Source organism: Vitis riparia, chromosome 7 (genome assembly GCF_004353265.1).
Source record: "Vitis riparia cultivar Riparia Gloire de Montpellier isolate 1030 chromosome 7, EGFV_Vit.rip_1.0, whole genome shotgun sequence".
Lineage (NCBI taxonomy): Eukaryota > Viridiplantae > Streptophyta > Magnoliopsida > Vitales > Vitaceae > Vitis > Vitis riparia.
Window position 1 is genome coordinate 14,052,733 of NC_048437.1, and position 19,188 is coordinate 14,071,920.

At 29.3% G+C, this 19,188-nt stretch overlaps 1 protein-coding gene across 6 annotated transcripts; it reads right to left on the reverse strand.

The window, feature by feature from the left end:
- Window positions 1-5,547: 5,547 nt before the first annotated feature.
- On the reverse strand, window positions 5,548-18,475 carry LOC117918811 (disease resistance protein RUN1-like). Of its 6 annotated transcripts, none has more exons than XM_034835713.1 (13): window positions 17,803-18,475; window positions 14,459-15,554; window positions 14,016-14,324; window positions 12,993-13,925; window positions 12,336-12,914; window positions 10,332-10,561; window positions 10,128-10,244; window positions 9,758-9,840; window positions 6,733-6,964; window positions 6,571-6,614; window positions 6,361-6,430; window positions 6,178-6,265; window positions 5,548-6,047 (listed from the first exon to the last, which is right to left on the reverse strand). In XM_034835713.1, exons 1-5 carry the CDS (start codon window positions 18,291-18,293, stop codon window positions 12,357-12,359), a joined length of 3,387 nt encoding a protein of 1,128 aa, XP_034691604.1. In that variant the 5' UTR covers window positions 18,294-18,475; the 3' UTR covers window positions 5,548-6,047; window positions 6,178-6,265; window positions 6,361-6,430; window positions 6,571-6,614; window positions 6,733-6,964; window positions 9,758-9,840; window positions 10,128-10,244; window positions 10,332-10,561; window positions 12,336-12,356. The 6 variants fall into 6 exon arrangements, with proteins under 6 accessions (XP_034691604.1, XP_034691605.1, XP_034691609.1 ...); XM_034835714.1 differs by having other exon boundaries at window positions 6,733-7,004; XM_034835718.1 differs by having other exon boundaries at window positions 14,459-14,698; window positions 17,803-17,901.
- Window positions 18,476-19,188: the final 713 nt, after the last annotated feature.

Below are 19,188 nucleotides of genomic sequence, written 5' to 3' on the forward strand. Positions count from 1 at the left end.
AATTTTAATATTAAATATATTTTAAAATTAAACATATTATAATCAAATATCACAATATTATTATTGAATAATATTTGATGTAATTTAATAATCAATGTATATATATATATATATATATATATATATATATTAATTACTTTAACAAAACAACTTTAAAATATTCATTATACTTTTAATTTCATTTATAAGAGTTTTGTTTTATATTTTCATAAGTTTTGATCAATTTTAGGTCAATCGATATTTTATGTCAAAATATCCGTTGATACATCCGATATATCATTAAAATCGAACTACTAATATATCCGTAATTACCGATATTTTTATCCTTGTATGTGAGTGAGTTTTTTTTTTATTAAAAATCTCAAAATGGGCCCCACCACTTTGAAGTTTTGAGTGAACAAAAGTGGGTGTGCTGAATGACGCGTGGGACCTACTGCTAAAGAGAGAGAAAAAGGAAAAACGGATCGGGCCACTTGGTTCACTTGTAATACCGGTTGATTGGTATTCCGACCCAAAAACCGAATCGGATCCGCCCGTTCTACTCAAGGTTACAAAAATAATCTGGGAAGATATATTTGGAAATTTTTGTGTTTCCACTTTTTCTTTTTTTTTAAAATTTAATTTAATGTCTTTTTTTTTTTTTTAAATCTCAATTTGATAAAAATATCCTTATTTTTATAAAATTTACATGAAAATATTTGAAATGGTAAAAACATTTATATCATGTTAAACCATGTACTACTGTGGTAAACATGCCTTACATATTAATATGAGGCTTACATTTTATATATTTTATGCTTACACCTAAATTATATATATATATATATATATATATATTAAATAAAATATTAAAATAAAGTTTTAATAAATATATTGATTTTAATTATTAATTTTCAACTTCCATTTAATTTATTATTGAAAGCACATAAATCATAAATTAAATACAAATTTAATAATTATACGTATATTATAAATGATCATTTTAGTATTAAATTTATTTTCAAATTCTATTAATTATTATTTTACTATTACATGCATTTTCAAATATTACCTATTATTATAAAATATCATAAATTATATTATTTATATATCAATTTCTTCATATATCAATATTATTACTTCTTATATTATTTTTTAGAGTTTTTTTTAACATTTTTATGAATTTTGATTAATTTTTTACTTCACCAATATTTATATGTCAAAATACCATCGATATTTCATGATAAATCCCGATACGTACGTAAAATTAAGTTACCAATATATCCATCAAAATTGAAATTTTATCCTTGGTTCTAAAGTTAAATTGGTCAAGTACAATCTTTAATACATAGTATTTTACTTTTCTTATATTTGGCTTTTAAAAATTTTGATGGAAATTTTTTGGTGTGTTGGTTTATTGGAAAAACAAATTCGAGGTTAAAAATTTTAAAAAAAAAAGTGAAAGAAAAAAAAAATTAAAATTAATAATGTTGTAAAATAAAGGAAGAAATAAAACCACAAGAGAAAAAAATTGAAACATGGAGAATAATGAATTTATTTCATTAATAGGTTTTTCGTACGCACAATTTTTTAAAGTCTTACAAAATAAGCAAAACTCCAAGAAAAATGTCCGTTTAATTTTTTTTTTGTATTGAAATACTTGTAAAATATAATCTGTGTGTTAATATTCTTTATAAAAGGATATTGTTCTCTAATTTGATCATTTTGATCATAGTCAAATAGATGATGATGGAAGTATTTTCTTAAACTTGAAGATCTATCAAGGGTCTAACACAACTTGTTCCTAAATAACTTTTCTCTTGGACTTGTAGGGATGTCTTGTGAAGTGTTTTTTTTCGTCCTACGAAACCTCTTTCCCCTATGAAGTTCTTTTTTCATTCTCTCTATTAAAGAAAATCACTATTATTTATAAGTGAAATTAAGGAATTAAATTTGAAATCCCTAATATTTAATTGCTTAATTCAAAGAATTTAGAACTTTGATTTTTGTAACTTATCTTCTTTATTTAAGAAATTTGTTATATAATATTTATTTTTAATTCTCTTTTGACTTTAATTGAAAGATTTGTTTTCTTAATTTGGGAAATTTACCAACTAGTTTCTAATTCCCTTTTGACTTTAATTATTTTATTTTTCAAGACTTGATTTTGTAACCTTCCAAATTTCACAACGTGTCACTTTTTTAATTGCATGCATGTCATGTGTTTGATGTGTATAACTCATCACTTGTCAATATCAAATTTTGTTGAGCTAAATAGTCACAATTTTGATAATCAATTAATCCAACAATTTTTTTATGTCTACAAATGTCCTAATGTCAAGACACAACACGTACATGCGTTTGTCTAAGACTTGAAGTTAGCCTTTTGGGCCTTTGACCTTCTTTCTTTGATTTTTTTTTTCCAAAGAAATATTTTGGTAGGAATTTTTCTTGTTTTAGAGTCTCTCTTCCACTTTTTTCTAAGACTGTTTTGTTATCTTCCTCTCTTTTCATTTAGTGTCAAAGAAGACCTTGTGTTACAAGAAAAGTTTTTTTATTTGAACATCACCTCTCTCTCTCTCTCTCTCTCTCTCTCTCTATATATATATATATATATATATATTAAGGATGTTTCATAAAAAGCATCCATGTAACCATAATTATATGACCAATTATATGCCTTATTTATTATTTTATCCCAAAAAATTCTAATAGGAACTTTTTTGGAAAATGCATTAATTAAATCCAAATTTTGTAAAGATGAATAAACAAGATTATATAATATAGACGCTAAAAATATTCCAAGGGCAATAACGTAAAAGATTGAATTTAAACTTTCGCAAGAAGTCCTTAACTTTTGTTGAATTGCATTCTATAATTCAGTGTTTAAGTCTTCACCTATACAAATTAACTTGGTTTTGATGCACAAGAGTGTCCAACTTTTGACACGTCATTAAAAATTGGAACCATATTTAACACCCATGTAGACAAGTCATAGTCTTGACATGAAGCGGTGTTGTATTTTCAGCACTTAATGCGACTTAAGGGTTAAAGCTTTACTCATGCAAATTGGTTTAGCTTTGATGCTCAATGATCCAAATTTTAACACCTAATTAAAATGGGAATCATATCTAATGTTTATGGCTGTCATAGCCTTGATGTGGAGCAGGATTGTATTTTTGGCACATAATGTGATTTGAATGCTAAAGTCCCCACTCATATGAATTGACTTGCCTTTGATGCATAGTGGTGCCTAAATTTTAATACTCAATTAAAATTAAAAACATATTTAATACCCCATCTAGGCAAGTCATAGCCTTGACATGGAGCAATATTGTATCTTTGGAAATTAATGCAATTTAAGTGCTAAAGTCCCCACTCCTGCAAATTGACTTGCCTCATATGCATAATAGTATCCAACTTTTAATACTTAACTAAAATTAGAACCATATTTAACACCCATGTAAATATTGGGATAGAATCCTTAAAAGCATGACATGGTGTAACAATAAATGGATTGTTTTAGTTCTCTTTTGTCTATTCCATTCAAGACTGATATCTCTTGCATTATACATGACTTAGGTTTTTTAGAAGTTGTATAGAATATCCAAGTTGTAATTTCTTTGTAAGTAGATGATTTGTTCATAATTGGTTTATAGACTTATACAATCTATTTGAGATTGTAGTACATTACCTCCTAATTGAAGGGATGTGTAATATCGAGATTGTTGTGCACTACCTCCTAATTGGAGGGATGCCTATAATGATGACGATATTTTAAATAAAAAATATAAAAAAAGAAGTTATAAAATTTAAACCACATTCAAGGAGTTTTAGTTTTTAAAAAGAAAAATAAAAATAATTAACAAATCTGAAGAAGATTATGGAGAAGGGAGATATAGAGAAAAAGATGAAGAGATAGAAAAGAGAAAAACCCTAGAGAGATATAAGGAGAAAAAAAAAAGTAAAAAGATAAACGTAGAAATTTCACTATTAATTGTTTTTACTTTCTACAAAGTAAAAAATCTAATTTCTCTAAGGAATCTATTCTTGTTCTCAATAATAAAATATTTTCTAGATTAGATGTAGAAAAGAAAAGAAATTCTTATTGTTCATCTAATTTGTATAGGGTTAGGAAGTCAAAAAAGAAAAACAAAAGTGAATTTAATAAAAAAAAGAAGTAATTTTAATAAAAATAATTCATTAATGGTACTACGTGGTCGCTAATTTAACCTTAAATAAAAAACAAAGTCTCTATGAGTAAGGGTTTTTATTATCATTTGGGAAAAGTTTTTATATAATAAAATTTAGAATAAATGTAGAAATCCTAGATCACTTTGTTCGCTATCCTAAAATCAAATTAGGTGCATGAATTTTTTCCTAGGCTCTAGATCCTAGCAACAAAGCAAAAATAAAATACAATTTTTAACATAAGGATCTAGATTCTAAATTCAATAATTCATTTTAAATATAAAGCCTTGGATAGGTACTAAGATATTTATAAAAGAAAAAAATGAAAAAAAAAAAGAGTTTAATTTTAGATAGGCCTAATGATCAAGGATCTCCAAATTCCATAAGATTTTGGGATAATTAAAAACAACAATATTAAAATAAAAGCCAAAAAAAAAAAAAAAAAAAAAAAAAAAACCTATTCAAATTACTTGACTACAATATTTTTGCACTACAATAATTATGAGCTTTTTTTATAAATTAATTTTTGATTAAAAAAGAATATTTTTGGGTAGAAGATTTCTTGTTACAAAAAATTATTTATGATGAGTTTGTTGCAATAAGTCTCTGAGCAATTATTTTTAAAATTTAATTTTGTAATAAAAAAAATAATTTTTCCACAAAATAAAATTTATGACAATGTCACTTTTCATCACAAAATAAATTTGTGACAACATGTTATTTTTCACTATAAAATAAATTTATGGCAACATGCCACTTTCACTAAATAAAATTTTGTTGATATATTATTTTTCATAAAAATAATCATAATAAAATGTCACTTTTTTGCCATAAAAAAATTCATGATGAAAGATCACTCTTTTACCATGAAATATAATTTTTTTGATGAAATATATTTTATTACAAAAAAAAAAATTAAATAAAAAAATCTTATGCATATCACATGTTTAACCTTTAATTCATCTCCCTTGTTTCAATTTTAAATATCATTTTTAATAATTTAATAGTAACATTTCAAATGAAATGGTTGATAGAAACAAATTTTTACTCAACATCAACTTTCTAAACAGTATACACCTTTTGTATTGGTCAAGTATTCACTTGTCAAAAACATCAACTAAACATTGAAGTTAGAACATGTCTCATTCACCTATCCTTATACAATCAATTCTATCTTGAAACACAACCAAACAATATCAAATCCAATTGAGCATCCACATTACTATTGTTCCTTTCATAAGGGCAGGGATCAACTAGAATAAGATTATTTCCAGGAGAACCTGCAAATTGAGAGGAAACATCTCAGTAAATTTGATTTCTTTTCTCAATCTTCCATGGCTCACTATTGGAACCTAAGCGAAAGAGAACTGTTCATGCTGATAAGAAAATCAACCAAGTGACTTGTTGATTCTGATGGTTAATTTTCATTGGATATGCTACAGAATTATAAATTTGGGAGCCAAATATACACATTTTAGATGGAACTACTCACCAGCATTAGTCAAATGGAGTTGCTACTGTACTTAGACAAAGAGAAGTGTAGGTCCCAGATGCAGGAGGCCGCTGCTAATCTTGATGGAGCCCCTGCTGTAGAAAAATACCTTTTCTAGCTTCAATTGAATTCTTCTCCATGGCTGAACCACCAATGCTGTTAGCAGAAACAACTCCATTCAATCCATTTCTCAGGCCACTGGGATTGTTGCCTGCCAGAGAAACTACTTCCTTTGATTCTTCATCTGTTCTCAATTGGTTACGCTGCATTGAAATCCTTTCCTTTCTCTCTGAATTTTTTAAATCCCAAATAAGACGACTTATGTGAACATATGAGCTGCACATCTTTTCCATGATTGCTTTTTATGCACTGTAACTCTAGAAACCTGTATACTCAATAACACAACATAAACTCAATCAAATGCTTAAAAAAATTATATATAAAAACTTGTAAGGGAATGAATGCTCATATTGCAGAACTTTTAAGCATCAGCTAGAGTAGCAAGTGGTGGTTACCTTTTCGGTTGAGACACCATTTCCAAATGAACTAGGTCATGTAGTGCCAGTAGCATTATCTAGCCAAGCTTGAGTTTTAGAAGAAGAACTGAAACACGAATATGAATGAAGGATGAGAGAGAGAGAGAGAGAGAGAGAGAGAGAGAGAGAGAGAGAGAAGCAAAGAGAAGGGAAGCAAATTACTGCAAGGAAGGGCCATGAATTGCTGTCCCAAGCAACCCTGTTGATGACAAGCCTGGCCATAATACCAGATCTTCCAACCAAAAATCAAAGATTAAGGCATGATGAGAATATTAATATGCAGAAGTAGATGCAAGAGCTATGTTCTGCATTCTAAGCAATGACCAAAAAAATTATGAAATGGGAAAATCCGTTCAAGGAAAAGATGTATACCATTTTTGTACTATCTTTGACAGTATGTCTTTGGTAGTATGAAACTGCAGAATCAGATAAACTATTAAATCTTAACAAACCAGAACCCAAAAAATTAAAAAAAGCAAATAAAGACAAAAGAAGAGCCTCAACAAGGCAATCAATAGCAAATCAAGAAGAGACCTAATGCAGGTGCAGGGCTCTCCCTTGCCTCTGGCAAAGTTGAATGCTTTGATTCTGATGATTCGCCAACCAATTCACCCTTATTGCCGTCTTATCACTGTTGGGGAACATTCCTACCAATGTGTACAGGGTCTCCACTGCTTCTTCCTCCTCTTTGGTAATTGATCCTGAGATGGGTTGTTTCTGAGACCAGCCTGAGCCACCATGCTTCTACAGTAGCAACTCCATTTGTCTAAGTACAAGCGCCCCATTAGTATAGCAAACATTGAGATCTGAGGTAGCAGGTAGATACATTATGTAAGCCTATCATATGAGTTAATGGGCTAAGGACTGGGATTTGAGCTAGTAGGGCTAGTTTGAGCTGATTTTCCTGTTTCTGCATGTTATCTTTTTATTACTAACAATTATAGTTCTTCGCCCTTAACTATAAAAGGTTGCAGGATATAAACTACCATCAACTTCAAAAGAGGAAATGCAATTTTGCAAGAAGCTAGGAAGCAAATCAATCATTCTAGAGTGAGGCACTTGTCCAGAATCTCCACAAAAAACTGCCTCAGTAATTGTTTTTCTTTTTCCCTTTTTACCTAGTCAGAACAAGAACAAGAAGTAAACTTATTTGCAAATATAGAACTTCACACAATGTGCTCCACTAAACAATTCTTTTCTTTTGTAGGCAGGTTGGCAGATTTTTGGGGTTGTAATCCAGAAGAAAAAAAAAAGATAAACGGAAGTTAAAAGTGAAGGCCAATAAGAAGATAGCAAATAAAGATAAAAGAGAATTAGTTCATAATATGATCACATCTTACATGTAAACTTCACCGGAGTTCACCTTTCTAATCAATATTGAAGAAAATGGTCTATTTTATGCAGAAAATTTGCATGGCTGTTAAGGGAACCATTTTTGAAAGAAAATGGAACATCAGTTGGCTCATATTGTGAAGGAGTTGTTTTGTTCTTATCAAAAAGGAAAAAAAAAAAAAAAGAGAGAGAGAGAGAGAGAGAGAGAATATATAGTATTGGAAAATGAAGGGGAAAGAATAGTTCAAAAGCAAGTCAGCAATAGTACTATAAATTAGATTTTAGAGAAGTATTTGCAAGCCTAGAAGTTTTTTCATACCATTTGGAACCCGATATAAGAGAAAGCAATCAAAGAAAATAATATCTCTAGCTATTTTGGGTCGAAAATGAAAATGTGAGAAGATGAATAAGGAAAAACAACCATGGTTGGAATTACTTTGTAATTTCTGGCCTTGTTGCATGATAATTAAATATACAGAATTTAGGACGAAAAAAGCAGCTTATGTGTGAGTCCAGTTATTAAGAAAAAGTAAGCTCCAGCATGGTAGTGCTCTTTTTGTCTCTTTTCATTGGAAATAGAATACCAAGTTTTAGGAGTGTCTACAATGTAACAAAAATTAAAGCTCACGCTTTTCCTAGCTCAAATTTAAGGTTTAAGCAGTAGTGTTCTTTTTCAGTCTCTATATAATTGACTTAAAACTCAAGCTTGAGCTTGGGCATTACCAAAAATTCATGAAGTGAGTTCATTGACCATACCCGAGTTTTATGTTATAAATGAACTGAAACAATAAGGTGTAAGGATGCAATTATCCATCATATACAAAATTTTCATTTACATGGCTAAAAATTTTGATGGTTGCCTGGACTTACAGCAAGGTGGTACACTTTATATCAATGGACCAACTGCAATGAACCAAACTATTGTATATCAATGGAAGGCCATGTTTTAAGTTGATACAAATGGTGTATACCTCATAAGGAAGAGTAAACGGGAATAGGAAGCAGGTAAAATAAAATTCAGAAATATATTGTGTTTGAAATCACTATAAAACGAAACTACCTGTTGTGATAAATCCTGTTGTGATAAATCACTCTATATATTGCCTATATAGGCAAGCTATGCAGGCAGCAGGTTCACACCAAGTGTCAGTGAGATAACAAATGCTACTTCTGCAAAGCAATGTCCTAAAGGGGAAGGAAGAGTGGGGAAGAAAGAGTACAGTAGAGAGATTCCTATTTTACTCAAGAAGTCTTAATCCTAACTACTCAAAAGGCAAATAGTATAATTAAGTTTTAGATTTAAAATCACTGCTTATATATATACTTAATAATGCCTACAGAAAGGGAAAGAAGTCACCTAGGAGACAATTAGACAACTCTAGGAAATATTGAACCCTTACAATAATTAAAAAAGGAAAGAAGAGAATAAGAATAAGCTTCTTGCCTCCAAGCACTCTCCAACTTTAAGAATTAAATCTTGAATCATGAGCAATTTTACTCTGTCCAAATAGAAAAACCAACCATGAACACAAGCATAGTATCTACATACATCAGATAAATCCACAAACAACTCAAAATCATCTAAATATACTTACAATTTTTATATTCAAACAAATTCAATACCATATAGATGTGGTATAACTAAAAACCAACCTAAACTGTCTGCGATATTGCCACAGAAATTTGAAGACATAATATGGACTACTTACATGTGTCTCTTCCAGATTATATTGAACACAAGAATAGAAAGACATTTTGTCATATTTGTTGACAAGACTGTGCAATGCAAGATCCATATCATTGACTGGAAGGATCTTCATTTTTTGCATCAATGAATATCATTGTCAGGGACCCAGAAGTGAAAGAAAGAAAAGACTAAATAACTATATTGCTTCCATTATCACACCTGAATTTCACTTATTTAAGTCCTATTTGATCCAGTAATTGGAAAAAAAAATAGAAACTTCACTCCAGTACAGGACAAGTAGAACCAAGCCCATAGAACTGCAGTTCATGCCTGAAACCTAGATGTAGTCTACAAAATTCCCCATTGTCTCTCCTCTGTTGCCACCATTAAAAACTAATTCATAGTTTCCCAGGATTTCAATTATACTTTTTGGTATTATCAATGGTTTATCAGGGTTCCACCAGAATGAAAATTACCAACTGAAGTGACATATAAAAGTTAAGAAAAGGAAAGAAAAGATGAAACATGATGATTGAGTACCAGATTATTCTCAGCAACTAAGGCTTCTCTATTTTGTTCATTCAGTTCTTGTGGGCGAATCTGCTCAAAATCATCAATTTTGGCTGCAGTCCAGGAAAGAAACCACAGTCATTCCATTTCCGTTTAAGGAGTGAAACCAAACATCAATAAAAAGGAAAAATAATAATTAGACTCTGTCAGAAATACACTTGCATCAAAGAACAAGATAGATAATGTGTGAAGACGAAATTTTAGATTAAGTACAGAAGCACCAGACAAAACCACCATCAGTACACCTCATATCGTCACAAGACATTCTTCTCAGTCCCTTAAATGCTTCGAAATCTCAATAACAAATGAAAAACGCAAAGATAATGCTCAATCTCCAGACCTTGTCTAAGAAGAGACTTTCAAACTCTCTTTTGACGGCTTCATTGAGGGGAAGGTCCAGAAGATGAGGCCGCAATTGCAGCGTGTGCTCAATCAAGCTAAGGAAGAACATCTAAACCTAGAAAACGTAAATTTCACACTGAAAATCAGTGGCAGAGGCAGATTATCACAGGAAATTGAACAAAATAAAGGTAAAAAAACTAACAAAATGTCTTCTCGAACTTGTTTTCGAAGTCTCAAGGATGCTCTTTTTTCTGTAGGGTTCTTCAGTGAGATTCTGGTTGATCTAGGGCTTTAATCTCCGACCGATCAGCGTTTTCGGCAACAGGAATATTTCATTGCCCATTGCGCCGGTGAGGTTTGTGATTCGTCAACGATGAGAAGAGAGACCGAAACCAAAGTTGATGGGAGAGAGAGGAACGCTTCGCTGAAAGCCTGAAACAGAAAAATCATTTCAATAATGTGAAAAAAAAAAAAAAAAATCAAAACTAACAGAATGATTTTAGAACTAAAATTTATTTTAATTTTATTGTTCTTAAACAAAATTTCATATAGAATTTCCCATCAATATTTGGAAGTTGACTCTAATTTGGAAAAAAAAAAATTCAAAAAATATATATGTATATTAAATTATAATATGGTGTGACCCCCTTTTTGCTTAAGACCCCCTTTTTTTTTTCTTTAATTATTTAGTGTGAAATTAATATTAAATTAATTCCAATTAGGCTTAACTTATATTATGATGTAATTCAAGACAAAATTCATATCAAAATCTTATAATTTTTTTTTTGCCTGGATATTGTTAAATATAATATTTTGCCATAAATATAAATTTCATCTCTAAAAAAAATGTATTTTTTTTACAATAAAAATAAAATTTGTTACAAAAATCTTCTTTTTCCCATAAACTTTATGGTAGTAAAACATGAAATTTGTTGTAGGGTTGTTCGTAGCATTTAATTATTTTAAGGTTATGTTTATTCCCAAAAAATATTAAAGAAATAAAATGATTTTCACATATTTGACTGTACTATAAAAAATATAAAAGAAAATCAAATATAATTAAAACTAATTAAAAACATATGTATTTTAAAATTATTTAATCTTTAAATTAGTTAGAAATAATTTATCAACTTTTAATCTTTTTTTTTCTTCACTTTTTCTTTCCTTTTACTTTTTTTTTTTTGTTTTTTTTCTTTGCATTTTCCTTCAAATTTTCTAGGAACCAAATATAGCATAAGAATATTAAAATTTGTTCAACTCAAATGTAACTCATTTAATAATCATATCAAAATGATTTGATATAAATATAACTTTTTTTTTCTCACAATACAATTCGTTTAATCTTTAATCTCATTAATAAATGAGTTAAGTTGAAGAATAATCCGTTAACATGGTTCTAGCTTGTTAATCTCTTATCAAACTATGTTAACATGAATCTAAAATTTTAAATATATAAAAATATTATTTTTAAAATACTTTTATATATATATATATATATATATATATTTAAATTTTTAATTAACTTAGTTGCTTAACTTTAGTTATAAAACAACCACCCCTAAAAGAATTATTTAATAAAATATAAAATATTTAAATAAATTAAATTTTATAAAAGAAATTATATAGAATATAATTTAAATAATTATGTAGCTATTTATAAATTAATAACTACTCAATGAAATTTTAAAATCTAAACATTTAATAAATCTCAAAATCAAATGGAAGATATCCCACCTCAAAAAGTATTTACTAAAATATCAACTATAAAATACAAAAAGACCACTTTTAAGAATTTATTTTTATAATATATATTAGGGTTTAAATAAAATTAATTTATAAGCATTAAATAAATTTAAAAATAAAATAAATAAATATTTTATAAAATCCATTTAGTATCTATACTTACCTAAGTTTGATACTTTTAACTTTTAAAATTTAAATATGGTTTCTGGTTCTAAATTCAATAATTTATTTTAAAGATAAGGCAGAATAAATACTCGCATATTTTTTAAAAAGGAAGTTTTTTATTTTGGTATAGTTATGAATAAATAGTTAAAATCAAAGCTTGAAAAGGAAAAAAAGAAAAGAAAAAAGAGGTCATTTAACCTTAAGTAAATGAATATTAGAAGTTGTCTGGATACTTCTTTTTCACTAATTCTAATAAATATTTTAACCTTTAAGCAAATGAAAAAGAGAAAAGATGTACCTTGGCGGAGGGAGCTGGAAACTAGACATGTGGGTGATCCTCTGTATCATCATGGCTTCTTTTGACATTGAATAGTTGAAGGCTCTGTTGAGGGTGATCTTGGCCATGGTCATATATGAGATGGATCCCACAACTTTTCACTTTGAAAAGTGACTTGGCAAGATACGCAAGGGCCGAAAAGCCAGCCTTAAACTTGTTCCACCTATTGGATCGATACTTACTTGAAATGGCAATCTGAGGGAAATAGACCGCCATCAATGCTGGATCTGCAATTAATGTGTCTATACAACTCGGAATAAACTGTATCGTCTCCACGTGTCCAAATTGATCACCATCGGATATCAACAATCGAAGAGTACCATTGCCAGCATGAACGTAATCGTCATAATCAAATGGAACAAGATGACGGAATAAAGCAAATCCCAAGAAGTTGCTATCTTCATACCAATTCTTTGGGAGATCTATTGTTATTTCATGTCCCATACTCTTATGACTTATCCACTCTGGTATTCCTCTACTTCCTGGAATGACAACTTGTACATGGTGGCACTTCCCGTATGTTGTACATGGTGGTACTTCCTGTATAAAAATAGCATGTAAATTTCATGCCTTCATTAAAAAATAAAATAAAATAAGTGCCATATGTAAAATTCATACCTGAATGTGTGATTTTAAGCAGTTGTGAAGAGAGGACCAGAGTGGATGCTTTGCATCACTTGATAAAGTTTCCAGGAGTGGACAACCATGTGCGCCTATCCGTCTTAGACTTGATGGAAGCTCTGGAATTTCTTTAAGCATCAAGCAGTCATACATGAAAAGGACACGCAACCGAGAAAGACGAATGATGCCACCAGGTATGCAATCAATATTGTTTCCACTCACATCTAACACTTCTAATGAGAACAAGCACCATAAATCATCGGGGATTGCTCCTGCCATCAGATTGCAACCACTTACATCTAGTTGTTTTAACTGCATGCTTCTCAGACTGTCGGGCAATTTGTGGAGCTTTGGACAGTTAAAAACAAATAGTTGACGAAAACACGTCAAATTACCAATGATGTTTGGAATAGTCTCAAGGTTCTTACAATTGCCCAAGTTCAACATTCCCAGACGTTTTTTACGTAAAGAAAGGCCTTTTGAATGTTCCATATCCTCCATGATCTCCGGAAAAATCTCTAGATTTGAACAACCATCGAGATAGCAGAATTCCAGGGATTCCAACTGTAGAATGCTGGTTGGGAGTTCTTTAATACCACTATCAGATAACTCAAGTCTCTTTAAATGTCTCATATTCACAAAGAGAATATCAGGGAATTTCTCAAACTTTGAACACTTTGAGAGATTAAGAGTTTCAAGAGATATCAAGGACCCAATGCTGCTTGGGAGTTCTCTAATTCCACTCTCACTAAAATTAAGCTCTGTCAAAAATTTCATCTCAGAAAATGTGCCAATAGATGAATGAAGTTTGCTGAAGCTTACACAACCTTCAAGATTAAGTTTCTCCAAGTTTGGCATCCTTGAGAATTTCGGTATTTTGATGAGCCATTGTGAGTTACTTAGATCAATGAACTTCAATTCTGGAAAACACTATAGCAAAAGAAATTTTTTTTAAATAAAAACCTTCCATGAACTTGAAAATTAGCATAAAAAAAAAAAGAAATTAAATAATGATTATACCTTCTCCCCTTTCAAAAGTTCTTCTATGTTGCTAGACTTCAAGTTGATTGCAACAAGCTTCTCTCCATGAAATTTTGAAGGCAAAGACACTAAACCTTCCCAATGAAGATAGTTTAAATTAGGAGGAAATTCAAAGTCTTTAGGAAGAGACATTTTATGCTCATCGCCAAGACTATAATAGACTTTGAGCAATCTAAGTTTCTTCATCTTGGCAAACATTTTCTTCATCTGGGCAAATATTTTTGTACTGAACCATTTTTCTTCTGATCTAGACAAGTCTAGAGAAATGGTTTCAACATTTTCCATCCCCTGGAAAACAAGACTAAAGAATCAGGGAAAACAAATAGTAAAAATCCTAACTTTTTAAGAAAAAAATATTATTAAATCTTTTATCTCCTAAAAGAACTTAAGTAAGCTATTGAATTTAAATTGTTGATTCTTACCTCTCCACTTACAAATGCACAATAGATATCATCCGGATTCCATAATCTGCTCCATTTGCTAGGCTTTTTGTCATGTTGTTCTTGAACAATTTTCTTGCACATTTTCTCAATCAAACCATGCATATGTAGCCTATTCTTTGAGATAGTTATAAGACATCTCTCCAATAGAACTCCTATATTTATTTCGCCATACAACTCATAACCGTCCCATATTTTTGAAGCAAAGTCTTTATCTTCACCTTGAAAAAAACAAGCAATGTCAAGGAGTATCCTCTTTTGTGTACTGTCTAATCCATCAAAGCTTATTTTAAGTGCATTTTGAATTTTCACTTCAGGTTCTTTTTCCAATTTGTGCAATGCACTTTCCCATTGACGTATTGTCTTGCCACATAAAAGAGAACCCAAAACCTTCAAAGCTAATGGAAGACCTTCACAATAATGTATCACTTGATCTAAGAGATTTTCAAAACCCTCTTTTGGAAGATTTGATCGAAAGGCATATCGACTAAAGAGCTCAAGTGCCTCATTGGATTCTAGTCCTTCAACCTCATATAGGTAATCCACATTAAGCATAGTTAGGCATTGTTTATCTCTAGTTGTGATGATGATTCTACTTCCTTTACCATACCAAGCATGATTTCCAACTAAAAATTCTAATTGGTCCATATCATCAACATCATCAAAAACAATAAGAGCCTTTTGAAGGGAAAGACTATTTTTTATCACATGGGCTCCTCGGTGAATATTTCTTATCTTTTGATTTGCTCCTTTTAGGATATCATTAAGAAGTTGATTTTGTAAACCAAGTAGACCTTTATTTTTGTAAACTTTTTTTACATTTTCAAGGAAGCTACTACATTCAAATCCCCAAGAAATTTGATTATATATGTATGCTGCAATGGTTGTTTTACCTATTCCACCAAGTCCACATATCCCAACCATGCGAACATCATTTGACTCCATACTTAATCTCAAACTTATTTTTTTAAAATGGGAATCCATTCCAACTAAATTATCCTCAACAAACAAGAGTTCACAATTCAATATTCTATTGGCGATGGTGGTAGTAATTTTCTTGATATGCTCTGATTCATACCTAGTAATTATGAAGTGAGTTAGAGAAGAACACATGGTGAGATTAACAATAAATGATAAGAAATATCAAGGAAATTTGATGATTTTTGGTATCTTGATAACAACTAAAATTTCATTTACATATTTAAGCACTTCTTTTTTAGTATCATGTATGCATGACAATGAAAAAGAAAAATCAAAACTTGAACTATATATGCTTCTACTTAGTTAACTTTCTATTAAAATTACCCTAAATTTCTTTTAATTCACTTATATTTTAAATACAATCTTTATAAAATATATTTTATTTGAAAGAGCTTCCAAAAAAATTTACATAAAACATTTGTTTGAAAATCTTTTTTAATATTTTGTTTCAACTATAAAGATTATTGAAACTTATACTTTTTATTTATCAAATTAATTCTCTAATAAAAATTACTTTTGTAAAAAATTAAAAATTTAATAATTTTTTTTAAATATTTTGTGTATTTGAATTTTTATCTAATCATGCCTATAATTTAGTAAATTAGATTTCGTTAACATTTTGTTATAACATTTAGTTATATTATATGATTTTAGTTAACCCTATCATTAAAAAGTTATATATACAAACCTTTTAAAATATGAAAATATGTTACCATTGATTTAATTTAAAATTTTATAATTTAAATATAAAAATAAGTTAATATTTATTCATTTAAAATTTTGTAATTTAAATATAGCTCTGTCCTCATATGAACTTCTAACTCCACCACTGACCACACGGTTGAGTTTCATAACTTCTACAATTTAATTATTGCAAAATAAAAATCCAACTATTAGATGCATAGACTTAAAAATGATAGGATGAAAATAATTAAGCATATGCTAAGAATCAAGAATGGCAAAATGGGAATAAAGATAGAATGCATAGAATCAAGGATGACAAAATGAAAATAATTAAACAAATATATAGAATCAAGATAGGAATCTAACCATATTTTCATAAATTAAGAGCAATCAAATATTAACAATATTTTATTATCTTAGTTTTAGGAAATAATATCGGTTTCCCTTAATTTTAGGATATTTATTATTCTTTTTTCGACCTTAATAATATTCAAGGTTTCCATTGCCAAATTTATCAAACTCTTTACTATTTTGGACCTTAATTGTTTATTTGTTTGTTATTAATATGTTGTATTATAAATTGATTATGTTTATGTAAGATGTTTGATTTTACATTTAATTCTTTAAATTGGATATTTAACATATTTGATGGAACTATTTTGGATAGAATTATGAAAACCCCAAAGTTTTTCAATAATCTAAAGTGGATATTAATTACGTAATTAATATAGATCCAACAATTTGTTTAACTTTATAGAAATTGATTTTACTTCTAAATTAATTTCTAAAAAGTTGTGTTATATTTTATTTCAAATCTTGTATAGGAATGCCTATTTATCAAATTATGAAATACTAAGAAGCATAAAAAAAAAAATAGAAAAAGAAAAAACAAACATAGAGCAAGAAGAAGAACTCATGGTTAAACCTAAACCATATACTTTTGATAATTTCTTTTTCGATTTGTTGGTGAAATATTTATATTTGGAATCATATGGACTTCTTTACAATTATAAACTTACAAATTATTATTATTATTATTATTATTATTATTATTTTACTACAATTCGAGAAATATTCAAGTATGAGGCATGTGTGTCACGAGATTATTAATCGTGCATCAAGTATTCTAAATAATCAACTAATTTATTCTATTTAAGAAAAATATAATTGGTATGTAAGCTATTTAGATTTAGAAATATTTGATTAAAATGAATGAAATAATTCCCAAACTGTGAATCTAGCTCTTCCCATGTTTTTTCTTGAAAAGTAACTCATTTTTAATATAAATGTTATTTACCATTTCAAGTATTTACATATAGATTTTAAAAGAGATGATTATTTTTACAAGAAAATAATGAGGGTATTTTCGTCCATATGAGGCCAAAAATTGGGGTTTTAAAGACCCTTTTAATCAACTAACCCTTAGATTTATTGATATTTTATTTTCCAAATTGAATATTAGCAACAATTCTTTAAAACATCCTAAATTTAGATTTAGGGGAATTTAAAAGTTTTGCAAACAAAGCATCCTTAAGTAGTAGCTGAATCAAACCCATGACAAGTGCAATAATTTATAATTATGAGACTCAAATTTAAGCACTTATAAATGAAAGCTACTCATAATTCATAAATAAAAGCTAAAAAGAAGATATTAAAATTACCCCTCTTTTACATGCCATCCAGAAAGATTGCCTGCTTCAGTCAAGGCCTCCCTCCAACTTTGTACCTTGTTCTTCAAAGTTTTTTCATACTCGGTGAATGCTTTTCCAAAGCTCCCTATTTGTTTACGTACATCCGATGGATCCACATGATAGAAAATTGGCAATACTATGTGACTATATTCCCGTCTGCACTCTATGATCTTTGCAAGCTCGTCTAGGCACCACGTTGAATCAGCATAAGTCTTTGAGAAAACAACAATGGAAGATCTTGATTTTTCAATAGCATTTAGAAGCTCTGGCGCAATTTTTTCTCCTCTCGTAAGTTGGTCATCTCTGAAAGTTCTAATGCATTTTCCAACCAAAGCATTATGTAAGTGATCAGTGAAATTGTAACGGGTGTCTTCCCCTCTAAAACTCAAGAACACGTCATGAGTCCAACCAAGGTTGGAAGGAGAAGAATCAAACGCCATTTGAGCCCTTGTGGAAGCCATTGCCAACCAAGCTACGTGTATGTCAAAACTATAAGACAGTCTTCAATTGAATCTTGCCTATGTGAAAGGTGTTGCGGAGGTAAAGTATTTAAGCTGGAAAAAAAAGACGGATTCTAATCAAAAGGAATCATAAAATTAGAAGTTGAGGAAGGAACCAAGAAATTTCTAGGAAGGAAGGTGGGCACTCTAAAGTCTAACAAAACAACCTTTTTCCTTTTGCTTTCACACTCTTGTCTTTTGCCTTGGCATTCATTCACATGAGAATATGCCTTTTCCCATTCTCAATTATTTCTCATTAGCTGTATCCATTTACCCTTGATTTAAGGTGGGGTTCACGTGAGCCAAGACCCTACCTCAATCATTAAGCCCATTCTTGAAGCTTTCCTTCACTCTTTTACATTTTATTTTTATTTTTCTTCTATTTGGTATTCAACAACCAGCACTTTTGCTTTTGCAATTTTCAGTGTTATTTTATACATTTTTTTTCCCTTTAACTTGTCTTTTCTTTAAATTTTTTTTCCCAATTGGTATAACAACTAAAGTGCAAATAATAAACATATGTCAAATTTTAGTGACTCAAATATATATTACATTATAGATAATTGAGCTTTAATTTGGGTTTTTCTAATATTATAGCACCTTGGTATTCACCCATTGAGTCAAAAAAGCTTGGCCAAAATCCCAAGTAGTAATACCATAGGAGATCATTCTTGTACACTTCAAGTTGAAATTTAAAATCTAATTTGATACTCAAAGTGGATTCAAAATTTTATTTATTTGGAAATGGTAACATAAATTCAAATTTCTATTTTAAAAAAAATTAAAGCCATATATTAAAAATATTATTGTTATATTTATTATTTTAAAATACATATTAATTATTTGATGATTTTTT

What these genes read in the sequence shown, in the direction of transcription:
- LOC117918811 (XM_034835715.1), bottom strand. Translation starts at nt 18,293, where the DNA reads ATGGCTTCCACAAGGGCTCAAATGGCGTTTGATTCTTCTCCTTCCAAC. An exon ending in AACTTTTGAAAGGGGAGAAG is followed by an intron (nt 13,926 to 14,015) that starts GTATAATCATTA and finishes CTTTTGCTATAG; the next exon opens with TGTTTTCCAGAATTGAAGTT. An exon ending in GCTTAAAATCACACATTCAG is followed by an intron (nt 12,915 to 12,992) that starts GTATGAATTTTA and finishes ATTTTTATACAG; the next exon opens with GAAGTACCACCATGTACAAC.